Source organism: Merops nubicus, unplaced genomic scaffold (genome assembly GCF_000691845.1).
Source record: "Merops nubicus isolate BGI_N331 unplaced genomic scaffold, ASM69184v1 scaffold8904, whole genome shotgun sequence".
In the NCBI taxonomy this organism is placed as follows: Eukaryota; Metazoa; Chordata; class Aves; order Coraciiformes; family Meropidae; genus Merops; species Merops nubicus.
Window position 1 is genome coordinate 16,427 of NW_008602220.1, and position 16,493 is coordinate 32,919.

The following is a 16,493-nucleotide window of genomic DNA, read 5'->3' on the forward strand; positions in this document are numbered from 1 at the left end:
ATTTCTTAGTGAATTATTCTCTGTGTAAGTAATTTTATTTACAAACAAATTCAATAGTACAGAACTTTTTCTGCAAAGGAGTAAGATTTGGGTTGGCAAAAATATCCCTGCTGTGTGCCTCATGCAGAGGGTGAAATGTTATGGCACTGGAATGTTATCAGTCTGGGTGTGGAGTCACTCCATGTCCAGTAGCAAAGCTACAGGTGAGCTCTGCAGGTTGTCCCTGACAAAAGCTTTTCAGCCATTTGCTTCACACCTCATTATCATGCCTGCTGTTTCAGATGGAATGGGAAAAAGTTATTGGTGAAAGCATATTAATAGATCCTAAAAAAAATTACTGAAGAGATGAAAAACCATTTCTTATGTGTTGTTTCATGCTGTGATTAGTGTCAATTCAATTAACCAAGGCTCAGAAGGAGGCATAAATACCTGCAAAATTAATTTTAAATATTTTTCCATGGATCAAAACTTCCTGATTTAAACCCTGTGGTGAGGGACCTTCCAGACTTCAGAACTGCAGAATTATGGGCAAGCCTTCACCAGCACAATGGGGTTTACAACTATGAAGGCCTCTTACAGGGGCAAAAGGAAGATATTTTATTAAGGGAAGTAGAGGTTAATTACTAATAGACAGTTCTGATTGGCATTGATTGAAACTTTGAACACTGAACCAGAGGGGAAGCCATCAGCTGAGTTTCTGTATGGCTTTTATCCCATAGACACCTGTGATTGCATGTGTGATGTTTGCATGCCAGAGGGATTTTCATGTAAGAGGGTAAGATGGGCTTACTTCACAAACTGAAATCAGGGTATAATGATTATTTTTTCATTGAAAAGCCCAATATGCTGTGTTTGAGAATTCTAAGTGCTTTTCTTCTCACACAAGGTGACAGAGTACTTCACAAAGGATCATTTGTTCAACGCAGCCATTTCCAGACTGATGAGCCTCACTAACGTGCTCCACGTAAGTACACAGTGTTAATGAGGGGATTTTTCTGCCACACCCTGTCCCTGTAAATCTTTATACAAAGCAGGAGCTGCCTGAACTATAGGCCCAGCTTTCTGTCAGTTGTTTCTTGTCTTGTTCAAGTTGAGTGCCTTGCTGAATTACTCCTTGTGCCAGCAGCACGTTCTGGTTCCACCATAACCTGAAACAGGCAGTTCTGCAGGAAGAGCTTGATGCTATTAGAGCCACTAGGTCCTGCTGGCTCTGTCTGCAAGGGTTGCCCTTGTAATTCCCCAGAGCTTTTCATAAGTCCCCAGTTTATTGTGAAATCACACTCTCCTAACCACAGGCATTGATTTTAGGTTTTACTACTGCATTTTCTTAATGAAAGTACTTTCCCCCAAATGTTAACAATTTATTTTCTTCTCCTTCTGTCCTTTTGCTTAGCAAGCTTCTCGGCCCCTCATTCTCCACAGCAGAGAGTTTGAAGATGCTTTGGCTGCACTCTGCATTATGGTGGCACCTATGGCTCCACACATTGCCTCAGAGATGTGGAAAGGTATTTAGAGAAATAAAGTTCTTATTGATGTTCCAGGAAAAAAAAGGTTGAAAAAATGTCTTTAACATACTACATGTTATCCCTGAATTCTCCATCTGTCTTGGCACCTTCTCTTGTAATTCCTAGACACATTTGAAACTTGGGGTGTTCCCAGATCTCTCTCTGGTTTTAGTTTCCTTCCCCTTGCATGGAGAGGTGGATTTTTTGAGGCAGAGAAAGGGAGAAGGAAGAAAAATTCAGGATCAGACTTGCATGGGGAATTCTGATGTCAGTTGCTAGCTGCTCCTGCAGATGGATGGCAGCTTTAAGACTGAACGTGAGGATAGAAACAGCCCTTTCCCAAACAACTGCTCCAGTCTTTGGGCTACAAACACTGTCTTTAGGAATTCAGAGAACCACGTCAGAGGGCTCTCTGCTAAAGAGACTAAAGGAGCGTTGAATAAAATTCCTGCTCTTGCAGCATTCCCCAGAGACTGAGGGACATTATGCTGCAAATTAACCTCTCATGGGGAGTGGGAATGGTAGACAGGAAATCTTTTTTAAGATCTGTCACAGTTGTAAACCTCGGGGTCTGAATCCCAAGTGGGCAAAGTTTACAGTTCAAGCCTATGAAGTAAGGGGGGGTGTGCATGGCAGAGGTCAGCAGTTGCCTTAAGGATTATTGGGAAAAGGTGCAAGATATATGTGGGGAAAATAAGAAAATACTCTGCATTAAGACTGGCCACAAATGGTGGGGTGGTTTTGGATCTAACGTTAGCTTTTGGGTGCTTTTTGAACAGTTTTATTTTCAGCAGTTGTGCTAAAACTTTGTGCATTCAAGCGTTTGTGGAGCAGAGCTACTAAACTGCTTGTCTTAACACAAGCTTAATTGTTTAGAATAAAGAGTGGCAGCAGTCATGATCCAGCTGGAGGCTACTTCTGGTCAGTATTCTCTTACAACACAAAGTGCCATCTAATTAAAATTATACTTAAATGGGAGTATTTGCCACGATACTTTCTGCATTGGTTGAGGTGGAGGTGGCAGAGGTCCAGGCTGAGTACCTCAAACATACAGTGCCCTGGGACCTTGGAACTGAATATGTGTTGGGCAATACAGAATTATCAAATATGCTCAATAAAATGACAACAGGAGGATGTCTTAATTAATGTAAATGGTTGAACAGAAAGCTTAATCCTGTAACATTCTGAGTGTTGGGGAAGGAAGTCTTGTCTTCCCACTAAAATCCCTGGAGAATGATAAACATTCTGTGGATCTCTCTGATGCAAGTAGAAGGAAGCTTAATTGGGGTCAAGTCTTGTTGTTCTGATTTAACCAATTTAGTAAACTTTACCAGTGATGATCCTTTCTTACTTCAAATAATTTCACTATAAAAAATAAGCTTTCTAAATGCTATGTGTAGTTTTCTTTGTACTTTAGTTCTCCATACACACTCTTTTTTGTAGCTTGGCTTTGCATCTGACCAATTTATTAAACTTTACCATGAATAAGTGATGATCCTTTCTTACTTCAAATAATTTCACTATAAAAAATAAGCTTTCTAAATGCTATGTGTAGTTTTCTTTGTACTTTAGTTCTCCATACACACTCTTTTTTGTAGCTTGGCTTTGCATCTGGCTGTAGAGGTAGTGCTGCTTCCTCTCACATAAACTAGTCAGGAAGAGGACTTTGGATATTATTGTATATGATCAGCTCTATAAATAGCACCTAGAGGAGCCATCCCCCTCCCCACATTGATGGAATCCTCTGTCTGCTCTTGCAGTGCCAATAATAAACAGCATGTAAGCAATGTATTTATAATTAAATACAGACATTTCATTCCAAAATAACTTGCATGCAGCCTGTACATTTTGGTTTAGTGAGTCAAAAAAAGGAGCATTTTTCTTTCCACAGGGGAAAATGAAACAGGGAGAGTGGGGAGCCCTGTAGTTAATATCAAGCAGATAATTTTGCTGTGAGTAGGAACACTGGGAGGAAGAGTGACTTGAGTTAACTCTGAGCCATGTTACACTTCCGTGTGGATTTGAGCTTTTTTTGAAGAAAAGGGATTTTACTTTCTTGGTAGTGTTTCTCATTAGAAAGTGTTTAGCAGATGAGGAGAGATGCTTAATATTAATTTTACTACAACCCTACAAGAGAGAAAAGAAAAGAGCATCCTCATTAATTTTGACATCATGCTTCTCAGGATGAATAATACTTCTACTCTTGCATTTTAATTTCTCCTTTTATGCATTTCTGATCACTGATTATGTTCAAAAAAACATTTAAGATGAAATTACAATATAATTTAAAAGTAAACATGAAATAATGACAACCTACAGTTAACCCCTGGCTTAATGTGTGGTAATATATTAATTCTGTCAAGGATTTAAAAACAGTTACACCCCTGAACTGAAGAACTTCGTGGCTGAGCACCTGGAATGAGGCCTTCTAGAGGTAGCAGAATAAATTTTGACAACTGGGAGCTCTTCTGCAGGTGCAGATAGGCTGGGGGCTTTTTCAGTTTAAATGAGAGGTGTTTTGGAAATGTCCAAAAATCAGCCAACCTTTTTTCCTTTACTAGGTTTGGAATGAAAAGCTAGGCCAAAGAGGCTGGCATCTGTAGATGTTAAAATCCTGAAGGCTCTGTTGCCCAAAAATATCTGATACTATTGGTTTTATTCTGTAATTACATAAAATAGTCTCCTTTGCCTGAAAAAAAGTATTTAAATGCAAAACACAATGTGATACATTTTAAAGTGCTTAAATATTCTTATATTTATATTTAAATAGCATTTATATATATATAGCAAAAAGTGCTTTGTTTCTTCTCAGTTGATTTCCATTTCAATCTAAAAGCTATTTGACACAGATCACAATGAAATGTAAAAAAAAAATAGCAGTGTTCTCTCATACAACAGCTTGCAAATATTAACACTTGGCTGAGTGTATAAGCATGTCTGTGGGTATCCTCTTGGCCAGCAAAAAGGTTCTTTACAGCTGGATTTAACTGCAGATCAGTCCAGCTTGATGATTACCAACTAATGAAAATATTGGGGAAACTTCCAAAATTATCTGAGAGTGTTCATTAAAGCTGCTTTGCTTGCCACTTGAAGCAATGACTGACGTCAGCAGTGGAAGGAATTTTGTTGTCATGATGCTCTCCTGCTTTGCAAGAGTGGGGTCAGAGCTCATGTGAAATGTTAGCTTTTCAGTCCACTGCTTTCTTTGTGAGCTTGGAGATAAACTTTGCAGGCTCAGAACTGCAGTTTGGTAACCCAGGGATGCTTCTGATGTGTGTATAACTGAAGTAAAATACAATTCAGTAGGATTAAAGTAAAATGAGATTCAAGGTACAGCAACTTTTGTTGTTCTGCAGCTGAAGAATCATTCTCCTGTGGGGTTTCATTGCTCTGTGACCACTTTTGTTTGATGCATCAGGTAGGAAGGAAGAGTTTGGTCTCTGTGAGCTGGCTGAAGAGCAGCCATCAGTACTGGCACTAAATACTTCCAGGCGTAAATACTTCCAGGCTGCTGGGATGCTGTTTAACCCAGTGCTGAGGCATTTGTGGAGCAGCTTTCAGGTTTCTGGTGGGTGAGCCCAGCAGTGCTGGCAGTGCAGGGAACACAGCAGCCTGTTCTCACTCCCCTCAGAGGTGGCTGCAGCCCCTGGCTGGGGGAAGAGCTCATCCGGCTGCTGGCTGGGCAGCTGATGAACACCAACAGGATGAGGAAATCTGCTTCCTTCCTGCAGCCTTGTGTCTGAGGAATACAGGCACCATCTGAGGCTGCTGGGGATTTGAGACTGTCTGTAGTCATGGGGTGTTTTGCTGGCCAGACAAGGGTGTGAAGCTGCTCCCTGTGAGCTGTTACATTCTTATTAGAGATGGCACGTGGAAGATATGTACTGATGATAAACATACCTGAAGAGAGATTGAAATGGAACTTCAATGAATGGAACTGGGGTTTGTAATAGTATAATTATCTTAACAACACTCTGACTGTCAGTGCAATAGCTCTTTTGGAAGGATTTCTTTGTCCGAGTTCAGTCCTTGCCCAGGAAGGCTTCTGTAAAGAATGGAGTTGAGGAGAAGCTAATTGATATCACAGATTTTAATTGAAAATCTGGATGCAGAAACCACCCACCAGAAATCCAACAAGAAACACAATTTGGAGTTTTAAAAGTTGGGGTTTTTTTCCTCCAAGAATAATAACAATGCACAGTAAGGGGCAGTAAGTCCATCCAGGTGGAGGAAGGCAGATCATTTCGGGGAGGTTAAAGGGGTGCATGTGGAGTTTGCTGAATGGGAACACACTCTAGAGTTCACTTTTGGTAACCCAGGCTTCTCACAGCCCACCCTGGTGCTCCACAGCTGTCACCAGGGAATGCAGAAGCTGCATCCCCTAGTGCTGCACTGAGGAAAAGTGAATTTTCCTGACTTCACCCAGTCCTGTGCTGCTACACCATAGGACAGGACAGGTTTGCTGGGAGCTGTCTGGGATCAGCTGCTCCTGTGCTGTCCTTTCCCAGAGGTTTCAGCCCATTCTGTTTGGGTCTGGCAGACACACTCCTCCTGGGCTGCAGGAGGCTGTTTCTGACAGGCAGCTTGCCTCAGGCTGGCCAAGAGAAAGTGTCATTAAATAGTAAAAACAGCACGTCAGGCACAAGGCAACAGTGGCACCAGTCCTGTCCTTGGCAGAGGCTGCAGAGGCCAGGGAGATACTGACCCAGAACACGTCTCCACTTAGCCTTGCCCTGCTCTGGGCTTTTGGGAAAGCTTTAGCTGCTCATCTGCTGGTGCAGTGGATTTTTAATTAACACAGGTTCCTATTGGTTTGACAGCTAAATCCAAAAGTTGCCAGCATTTGGACAATGCCACCCTCATAGTCACCTTATGCTTCCTGCTCTCATCTTTTTGTGTCCTGTTAGCAAAGTCCTAGTCCTGATTTCTGGGACTGATGTTGCTTCAGATGCCTTCTCTTTTTTCTTTATTGCCCATTAAGGCTCCTGCCCTCCTGCCTTTTCTGCTTTGGGAGCCTCCCTGTGCCAGCTCTTACTCCATCACCACATCTTTGTCTCTTGCCTGCATAGATTCATGTCCCAACTGGCTGCACTGTTGCTGGGATTTGACAGTTATTTTTCCTAGTGCTTTTTTCCTGCAGGACCAGAGTGACCTTGCTGTGGCAGGCAGAAGATGTAATCATTTGGTTTGTGTTTTGATACACAGTTGCTTCCACATCTTACTTGTTAAATCTCTTTAAAATGAGAAGCTGCTCTCCCTCCCCCAGCAGCACCTTAGGGGAAGGAGAAGCATTAACACTTCTGAAATCCTCATGTGGTGCTAATAAAACATTGCCACGAGCTGAAACATTGTTCAAATGGTCCTGTCCCCTCCTTCCCTTCCCTCAGCTCACCCATTTACTGGGTTTATCCTATGTACTGGGAGCTACTGGTTAGGGAAAGCTTGTTTTAGCATTTGTATTACCACAGGATGTCATGCCCAGTGTATGAACTGGGGGCAACTGGTTATGGGGCCTGAGCACTGCTGGGTACCAGTCAGGGAGTGGGGAGCAGTTGCTTTGTGCATCTCTTGTCTTTTCTTGGGGTTTATTTCTCCATCTTGTTGTTATTTTTCATCCCTTTATTGCCACTTTTCATACTAGTATAACTTTTGGTGCTTTTCATTACTAATTTTTTTATTGTTGTTATTTTATTTTGGTTATGAAGCTGTTCTTATCTCAGCCCACAACTTCTGCTCCAGTTCTCCTCCCCACCCCAGTGGGAGCAGGGAGGAGTGAAGGAGAGGCTGCGTGGGGCTCAGCTGCTGCCTGAGCACAGCACAACACCAGAAGCACAGCACACACAGTTTCATCAAGTGCACTTCACTAGGCTCTTTCCAGTACAGTAAGACAGGAAAATAGGGGTTTAGTGTTTACACAGTAGGAGTCTGTGGAATGATCAGGTTTTCACTTCTCAGTGCTTCTGTGTAGGGTGTCAGAATCCAGTGGGAAGGCTGGAGGAGGGCTCTGCCTGGGTCCTGACAGATGGGCCATCCCCACTCTGGAGCAGGGTGGTGAAGTTTCTCAGCTTGTGTGTGTTGCAGTTTGAAAGCAGAGCCCAAGTCATTACATTTTCTGTGTCCTACAGCTCACAAGATGTGAATTAAGGCAGGAAGCAAAACAGGCAACATAATGAAAACCTTCATTTTGGTTTCCTGTCAAACTCTTTTTTTTCTGAAACTAGTTCTGTTGACTTTTGCAGTTTTTGTTTTAGTATGGATGAGCTCATAGCTCATTTTGTAGCAAGAAAACGAACCAAAAGATCAACATTGTGCTTAGTCACACTTTATCTGCTTCAGAATGCATGGGGGTTTTTTGTGTTATCAGGTTTATTAGGACTGACAGCTTCAGTGGGGTTTAAAACTGACCCTGGCTTTGCTTTCCTAGGTAGAAGCTCTTGACTTCTATAAGAAAGTGGTTTTTAAATAGTTTGAAGAATCCACTTCAGCAGGAAAAAAAACCAGTATGTATGTGTCTGCCACAAGGCATGTGATCAGCTGGAAAGAAATGAGCTCATCTGGAGGTTCAAAAGCCAAAAAGGGAAGAATCTAGCAGCTGTGGTCTTTAAAGTCAACGTGATAATGAATCACCAATGTGGAGCTTTTTTCCTGCTTGAGTTCCTATCTTCTGCTCTTTCAGTTTCTGAGCTGCTGCTGCAAGAGGGGAAAAAAAAAATACCCAAAAGCAGATCTGTTGAAGTGTTTGAATCAATTATTGGGGCTGACAGATCAGTTACAGAGTGTGGCTTAGCTGTTATTCTTGGGGAATGTGCACGTTCTTGCTTCCCTTTAGGAGCAGCTCCTGCTGGCCCAGCCCAGTGCCCTTGGGTCATTCTGCCAAAGCTCTCTGTCCCCAGGAGCACTCACCAAAACTGGGTGGAGTTTTCTGGAGGAGGTGGCATTTTCTGTCTGCCCCTGGCTGCTGCCACTCACTGGATTGGGCTGAACAACCAGCGAGGGAATTTCCTGGCTGTGTTACTCTGGGCTGGTCTTGCTCCTGTCTCAGCTGTTGTGCTGCATTCTGAACAGCTTCAGGTCCCTCAGTGGCACCAGCAGATCTTGCACTGATGGCTTCTCTTTATGCTCCTGCTGGAGGCTGCCCAAACCAGATGAGATTTCAGGTACACTTGGCACTTCTGAATGAAGCACGTGCTCCTAAAAAGTTTTAGTCTGTTTTCTTACTCATACACAGGGTGTGTTTTTAATCTAAACATCCCCTGGCTTTGTGAGAATTGCAAGAGCAGTTGTCAGTGTGGATCATATTTGACAGCCTCTTGTTCAGTGAAATCTTTTTATTTTGTCCTACAGCAACATAAATCCCACTCAGAAGGTTTTATTCAGTTAAGGAGTGCAGCTTCAGAATGAATTGGATCCTCTTCTCCCATTAGTTAAATCAGGAGTGAAATTGTCTTGGGGAGAGCAAAGCCTAGTTCATAAAAGGAGATCAATCACTTACAGTCATCTCAGGAGTTTTTAAAATAAAAAAAAAAAAATTTAAAATGAAAAAAAAATCCCAGGATCAAGTGTTTCAGAATGCACATATCAAAAGGAGAGTGAGCTCTGCAAAATATTCTTACATAGCACCTTTAATGTGAGAGAAAATAGGGACTTCACAAAAGGTGAGAAGATTTTGCAAGTAGCTTGACTTGCAAATCTAGAAACTACCTGGCTTATTGCAGATGGTGGAATAATTAGCCATAATGGTTTATCAGTCTGGTAGAGCTCTTAGTAAAATTTTAATCAAACTGATGGTTTTATTGGGGGGAAAAAAATGCAGTATTGTGATTGAGAAGCAGAGCTCAGCTTGCACTGCAGCATTACAATTTAAAATAATAAATGGTGGTTTTCTGTGGGCTTTTCAAAGTTATGGAGTGTTAATCCAGACCTCAAATGTACCCACGTTGTTGATGTCAGCACCCCTAGACACAGCACAGAGCAAGCACTTCAGAAATGTGTATCTTCCTGTCTATCATAATCTAAATATTGTTCTTTCCTCCTCAGGGACTTGTTTTTAAAGTCAACTGCTTATTCTGATCTTATTTACCAAACAAATTCCACAGGCCAAATGTTCTGGTTCCAGTACAGCTGAATGTCTGACTGGTTTCACGTTCCAGGTTTGGCACACGTGCAGAATAAACTTTGTCCTCATCACCACTGGGATGTTGATGTGCTGCAGCAGTCCTGGCCCAAAGTAGACCCTGAGTACCTTCAGCCAGCAGAGGTGGTGGAGATGTCTGTTCTGGTAAGAGCCTTGGCATTGATTTTCAGGGGTGGACAACTAGTGCATGACAAGCTCAGAAGATGACATTAGTGCTCCTGGGGAGGTCCATTCCTGCCTTAGGCAGCTCAGTGAAAAGTCAGATAGAATAGAAGCTGCAATTACCCTTGTGCTGAGTAATTAAAATGGTTTCCTAAAGGGAAAACTGTAGAAAGTCTGGAAAGAAGATGATCTAGGGGTAAGTCTTTTTGAGTGTGTACTAGTGTCTGTCTAGATGTGACCAATCAGCAGCTGTGGGCAAGGACAGGACAGTCAAAACCATGATCAAAGTCCAGGTCCTTTCACATTTTTTGCCTGACAGCACATTTATGAACTTGGCCCTGTACAAAAATGTGTGATGAGGTGACTTTTCTTGTGGTACCTGTTATGCTGTGGTTGCCTTGCAACCTATCATAAGCTGGGCTAGGTTGCTGTGATTTTTAATAAATGATGTTGCCCATCTCCTTGGGCTGAATTTCAGACCCATTTCAGCAGAGTGTTTACAGGAACAAGGCTGAGGAAAAACAGGGATCTCAGAGTCCAATCCCACCTGGCCTGGGATGGTTCCAGGGATGGGGCAGCGACCACCTCTCTGGGCAGCCTGGGCCAGGGGCTCACCACCCTCAGCATCAAACATTTCTTCCTTCTCTCTTACCTCTTTTAATTTCAAACCTTCCCCCCTTGTCCTGTTGCAGCAGGCCCTGCTAAAAAGTCTGTCCCTGACTTTCTACATGTCAGTCCACTTGCACAGAATGAGAAATGCTGCTCAAAGACTCATTTTTCTCAGGTTCAATGTACATCCTCAGCAGAGGCCACAGGGGCTGTGTTTTTGGAGGACATCTCCAGTTGGCATCTTTTCCCAAAGCAAGAAGAAGGACTCAAGTGCCAGCTGGGGTTAATAGCAGACTTTCCCTAATATTCACTGTGCATATTTTGCTTTTGATATGATAAGCATTTATTTATCCTAGTAAAAAGGTCATATATCCACAGAAACCTTCACTGGGGTATAATCACTGTGCTCAAGCTTAAAATAAACCTTTGCCTTCAAGCACAGCTAGCAAACGTCTGAAATTCCAGCCTGCAGTTTATAAGGAAGTCATGAATGAGAAATTGTGTAATTAGAGAAACTTCTCTGCAGTTTGGGTTAAAGCAAACATGGTTTTAAATACATCATTAAAATACAAACTTTGGCAATACAGGGAAAACTCTGAACTGGGTGTTTTTAAGATGATACAACTGAGCATGGAAATGCCTGGACATTTCACTGATACCTTCCTGCCTCCTCAAAAAAAACAAAAGCAAACACACAAAACCCTCCTCTCCTCCAGACATCACACTGCCCCAGGCTGCCAGGGCCTTGCCTGCTGAGACACTATGGGTGTATTTCTCTTGACACAAACTGCTTTGTGATTTCCTGTCTGTGCTGGAGTTTCTTCTTTCCATATTTAACCCAGAGCAGCAAAAGCAGCTAACTCGCTGCCTCCTGGGTGATACAGCCCAGATCACCTGCAAGAAGGGCCTTCAACCCCCTGGAGACTGGTGTCTGTTACTCTCAGTGTTATGGCAAAGTGGGGTGTTTGTAACCATAGCCCAGATTGTTCCTGCTGGGAAGTCTGCCCTGCATGCAGTGTGCATTTCATCCTGCTCTCTGGCTCCCCTTCCTCACACTTTTAGGTGGGGCAGAGCTCGCAGCAGCTGTGGCATCAAAACTGATGGGTTTATAAAATTTAAAATAAAATAGTTGGTGTCATTTTTCTTGTTTGGGCATGTGAGGAAGGCCTCAAAGTACACAGACAGTAAATTTCATTTTTACTTCTCAGAAGGGTTATGCATCAAGGCTGAAAAAATATTTGAGTTGAACTAAAGCTTCCTCTCTGCAGCATCCAGGTGCTTATTTTTCAGTCTTTGATTTCAGCTTCATCCTTCATAATGTCTTTAGTTCCCTCTGGAGCCAAAATAGTCTAAAATATTAAATCTTTAAAAAAAAGGAACAAAGCAGCAGCAGCATCCTTCCTCAAGGGGAGAAAGGACCCAAGCCTCATTTACATCTCCTCTTGCAGTTTGCCATGATTAAGACTAAACCAGCAGAAGCTTCCTATGACCACTTCTTCAATTTTCCTTGAGTATCATGAGTTAGAGTTTCTCTCCCTTCTTTTATGCCAAATGGACAAGGAGCAGTGGAGAATTTTATCCTCCACTTAGCCTGGTGTTGGAGAGAAGAGAATTAGATCCACACTCACCCCCTCCCCTTGCGACGAGATGGATCAGATTCAGGAAATGAAATTCTACAAATGGTTTTGGTAACTTCTGTTTTTTCTTGTTGCCATGTCTCTCTTCCAGATCAATAACAAGGCCTGTGGCAAGGTCCCCGTGCCCCAGCGGGCAGCACGCAATTTTGAAGAAGTCCACGAGCTGGTTCTTCAGAGTGAGCTGGGAGTCAAGCACCTCCAGGGGAGAACCATTAAAAAGGCTTTTCTGTCCCCACGAACCGCCCTCATCAACTTCTTGGTGCAGGAGTAGCAAAGGCTCCTAGCAAAAGCAAAACCCTGCTGGGCTGCAGAAGGGAGCTGGGGACTGTCAGGGCACCACCAGCAGTTCTGGGTGTTTAAATCTCGTGTCACGGTGAGGAAGGAATGTTATTAAAATCAGGTTGCTGTTAAATCTCCATTTCAACGTGGAGAAGTGACCAGCACTGAGGTTTCTGTTTGTATTCTCTGGGAGAATGAGAAAGGAGCACAGAGGAACGAGATGATTGTAACAGGGTGTAAATGATGCTAAGCCCTGAGTGTGTGTCAGCCTCAGGGATACATCCTGGGAAGCTGGCTGGGTGCAGAGGCATAAACAGGATCCCACGACTAAAGGACTGCCCTGAGTGTGCTACAGCAGATGTTCAGTGGGCTGCAGCTGATCTTTGCTCCCTGCATCTCATGCCTGGGTACCCTACCATTAATGTTTTAAGGTATAAGAAAATGTTACTATAGAGTGTTAATTTAATAAAGGATTTCTTCAGCAGCAGCCTTGGGCAGAGCAGGTGGCCAGAGCAGGGTGGTGTGATGCATTTCACAGACATTTCAGAGCCTGGCTGAGAAAGAGGTCAGATTATTCAGCCAAGCCCTGCCTTAGCCAGCATCCTCCTTCCTCGTTGGCATATTTCTGTCAGCTCATACACAGGAGGCTCAACTTCAGCAAAGTGCTGGTGGATGTTTCTGCCCAAAGCAGAGTGGAAGTTACTTCCCAGAGGTGATCCATCTTGGAGACTTTTTGGGGGATTCAAGGAAGAAAGGAGTTGGCTGCTGAAAATGCAGTGGCAGGGCAGGCAGGCAGCAGGCTTTTTTGCTTCTACTCCTTGTTCATGTACTGCCCAGGTCATAAAACTTGAATCAAATTTATTTCCTTTTTTTTTTTTCTTGGGGGTCCATGAAGTGGAAAGAGCCACCACGTTGCTAAAAATCAATCAGGCTGCCATAAATACAGAGCCTCATTCCAACAGTTTATTCCTACACTGTTACATCCACATGGAAGTGTTTAATATATTTACCAGACGCTTGAGAAAGGGTTTGCAAAGAGACAAGGACAGGGTTCATTGTGTCAGGCTGTCTTTTCTTTGACAGCCATTAAACTAAGTAGCCCAAGAAGCCAGGCAGTTGTGAGCCATGCAGGCAGTGACAACCAGGGGGGCAGAGGCAGGGGGCTGTGCTAACCCTCCAGCCCAGCTGCCATCCAGACTCAGTGTTAGACCAGACAGAATCCACCAAACATCTCCCACGATGGCAGTACCTAAGCTCAATGGATGCCAAGTGCCTCTGGTCAGGACAGGTCACATTGCAGAGTACCAGCTGAGCAATGCCAGTGTTCCTTTTGGTGTTAGGCATTGATGGTACCAAAGATGTAGGGATCAGAGGTGCCAGGCTCAGCGAGCAGCCTCGTGGACTCCTACAATCAAACTCTAATGATTTCTGCTTCCTCCCAGACCACACTCATGCAAATTTTCTCTCCAGCAGTCCTTTGACAGAAGAATGACTAAGAAACGGAGCATTTATAGTGAAGATACAGTCTCTGCAGTTTTAAGACTCCAAAAATCTCAGCCACAAAGGAATGCATTCAGACATTCAAACACAGGCCTTTAGTTGGAGTTAAAATAATTTGAATTCCAGTGTCTGCCCTGACATATATGTTGTTGTAAATTCATAATACTCCTGTTCAGCAGCCCCTAAAAGGACTGTGAAAGAGATCCTTTAAAGTAACATCTGTAGCACAGCCCAGCCCTGCTTTTGGGGTTTTTCTGTATAAAAGTTTAACACCCCCTGCAGAACCATTTTAATAGAGTTTTTCTTGGGGGGAGAGGTAACGTGTGTGTGGTGTGAATTGTAAACTTTAAAAGTTGTTGTTTTTTGTTTTAAGGCTGAAGACATGTGAGGGCAGCAGCCGTGTGGTGCTTCAGCAAGCTGCAGTGAGTGCCAGGCTGGGCAGCAGCCCGGGGTGGCTGCAGGGAGTGACCTGTGGCTGGCACTCAGTGATTCAGGCAGAAATCAAAATAAGGAGGGGACTGGGGCGGGCTGAAAAGGGAAAGGCAGCACAGAGCAATTGCACAAGAGTGGTCAGAAGTCACACCAGCCTGTTTACGTTGAAGTTCAGCGTGGTCTGGAGGGTATGAGAAGGGTGTTGGAGAGGGAGGGAGGGGAGGAGCAGGAGCTCTGCCCCCCGTGAGGCTGTGTTGGGCCATGGCAGAGGTGCCAGCTGGGGATCCTGCAGCTGTCCCAAGGCTGCTGACATTGCTGACCAGGCTGACCTGCTCTGAGGCACAATTGCCAGTTGTATTACAAGAGTTGTGACTCAGAGGTTTGCCCCGTGGCTACGTGGGACTGATACTGATACAGGGCAGGACAGAACTAATTCTGTTCAGTGATTTTACTTTTCCTGCTCTTCTAAGAGCTGGGGAGCGAGGAGCCAAAGATGGTGTGGGGGATTTGTTAAACCCAGTGGGGCAAACCCAGGGCAAACTACTCCCAGAAATGGATCCAGGGACAGGAGGGGCACTTTCTGCACCCTGTTGCTGAAGGGGACAGAAGACTGGCACTGATCCAGTCAGGATTGAGTTTCTATTCTAAGTAATAGAAAATATACCATAAAAAAGAATTCTTGGCACACTTTATATCCACAGCTAACACAGGTCATACAGGCCCCCTGCTTTGTCTGCCCCTCCAGTGCCAATCCTCAAAGAAAACTATTCCCCTTCTCTAAACTCTTTACAAACATCATGAGCTAGAAAGAATGTTAATCAGCACTTTGCTGCTTGTTCCTTCCTGGGGAGGTTTGCACTATTTTTCTCAAAGCTTGGCTGTAAATGAAAATTGAACAAATCACTGGGTTTGGGGTTTTTTTTCTCTAGTTTTTGCCACACTTACTACAATTTACAGAGAGGGGATTGGCTTGATTTATGTATATTTGCCAACTTGGTAATAGGCACGGGGTTTGCTGGATGCTTTTTCTGCTGCTTTATTTCTTCAGCCTCCTCCTATTAGGATCTGAGCTGATTCAGTGGCAAAGGACTGTGCTGAATGTGGAGCCAGGTCTGTCACCAGAACCCCTGTGCTGAATACACTTCTTAGCCCACTGATTTCCACCAGTCCAGGTAACGTCTGCTTTTGAGATTAAAAAACAGGGCTGGAACTACAGCTGTGGTTGGGTTTTTTTAATGGAAAGGGGGTTTATGTCTCAAAGCAGAAGCACAAAGCAGATCACAGCAGATCAGCAGCAGTTTTTACCATGTCCCAGCTGTAGCAGGAGGGGAACTGAACTTGGAGCATCATCTCTGTGCTGGAGGGGACAGGATCAGAGCTCTCATCTGCAGATAACAGATCTGGCCTGACACAGGGAGGAAAGGTCAGACTTTTTTTTTTTTTCCTTTTCCTGAACAGAGTGACTGTCAGGTACCACAAAGCATTCTGCAGTTTCCATCCCCATCTGCCCAGGAGGCCCCAAGTCACACACAAACTCCGTGTCTGGGGCACTTCTCTAGCTCAAACATAGCCTTGGGTTGGGAAAGTTCAGGTCTGTGTTGAGCCCCAGGGGAGCTGCAAACCAGCATCATCTTCCATACAAAGTGGGCTCTAGTTTTCTGTGTAGTCAGAGAGTTTGAGGAGGTTTTCCTGGGTTTCTAAGTTCTTAGTGTCTCTGAATGAGACTGTTTTTGCCTGGGTGTCCTGACATTGCAGAGAGAAGTCCTGATGGCTTCTGTTCTATTTGCTAGCCTTTACCTTGGCCATGAGAGACTTGAAACTCAGGTGAGGTCAAGTGGATGCTTGTGTTTGTGAACACAGCCCAGACTTGTGATTTTGATCACAGGAATCTCAACAAAAATACCCCCAATACTGAACACCCAGCACATTCCTTTGTACACTCTCCTGCCTGCACCACACCAGTTTGCTCTCCATTTTAGGCTGCTGAATTGCAAAGGAGCGTGCCAATGGGAAAAGCTTCTGTGTAATCACCTGAATATTCATATTCTTTCTGCTTGCATTTGTGGCACTCAGGCTGGGACACTGGGAGCTTTTATCTGAAGAGCCTGCTCAACTTCAGCATAACTCTCAGCAGAGCCTGTCACGTGTACGTGACCAGAAGTGTCCCTTTGTGCTTGCTCCCTTAGATGCTGGGCTGGCTGCAAGGGGAAGGCCCACAGTGACATCTAAGGCTCT

At 44.0% G+C, this 16,493-nt stretch overlaps 1 protein-coding gene across 1 annotated transcript in view; it reads left to right on the forward strand.

Moving 5' to 3' along the window:
* The window catches only part of LARS2 (leucyl-tRNA synthetase 2, mitochondrial), a gene marked incomplete at its 5' end in the record, with an annotated part of 26,851 nt that extends 14,533 nt beyond the window's left edge, over window positions 1-12,318 (forward strand). The window contains 4 exons of the mRNA XM_008938278.1: window positions 887-964; window positions 1,394-1,505; window positions 9,656-9,783; window positions 12,139-12,318. Coding sequence (XP_008936526.1) covers window positions 887-964; window positions 1,394-1,505; window positions 9,656-9,783; window positions 12,139-12,318 — 498 coding nt within the window. The remainder of the gene's footprint in view (window positions 1-886; window positions 965-1,393; window positions 1,506-9,655; window positions 9,784-12,138) is intronic.
* Between the last annotated feature and the right edge of the window lie 4,175 nt (window positions 12,319-16,493).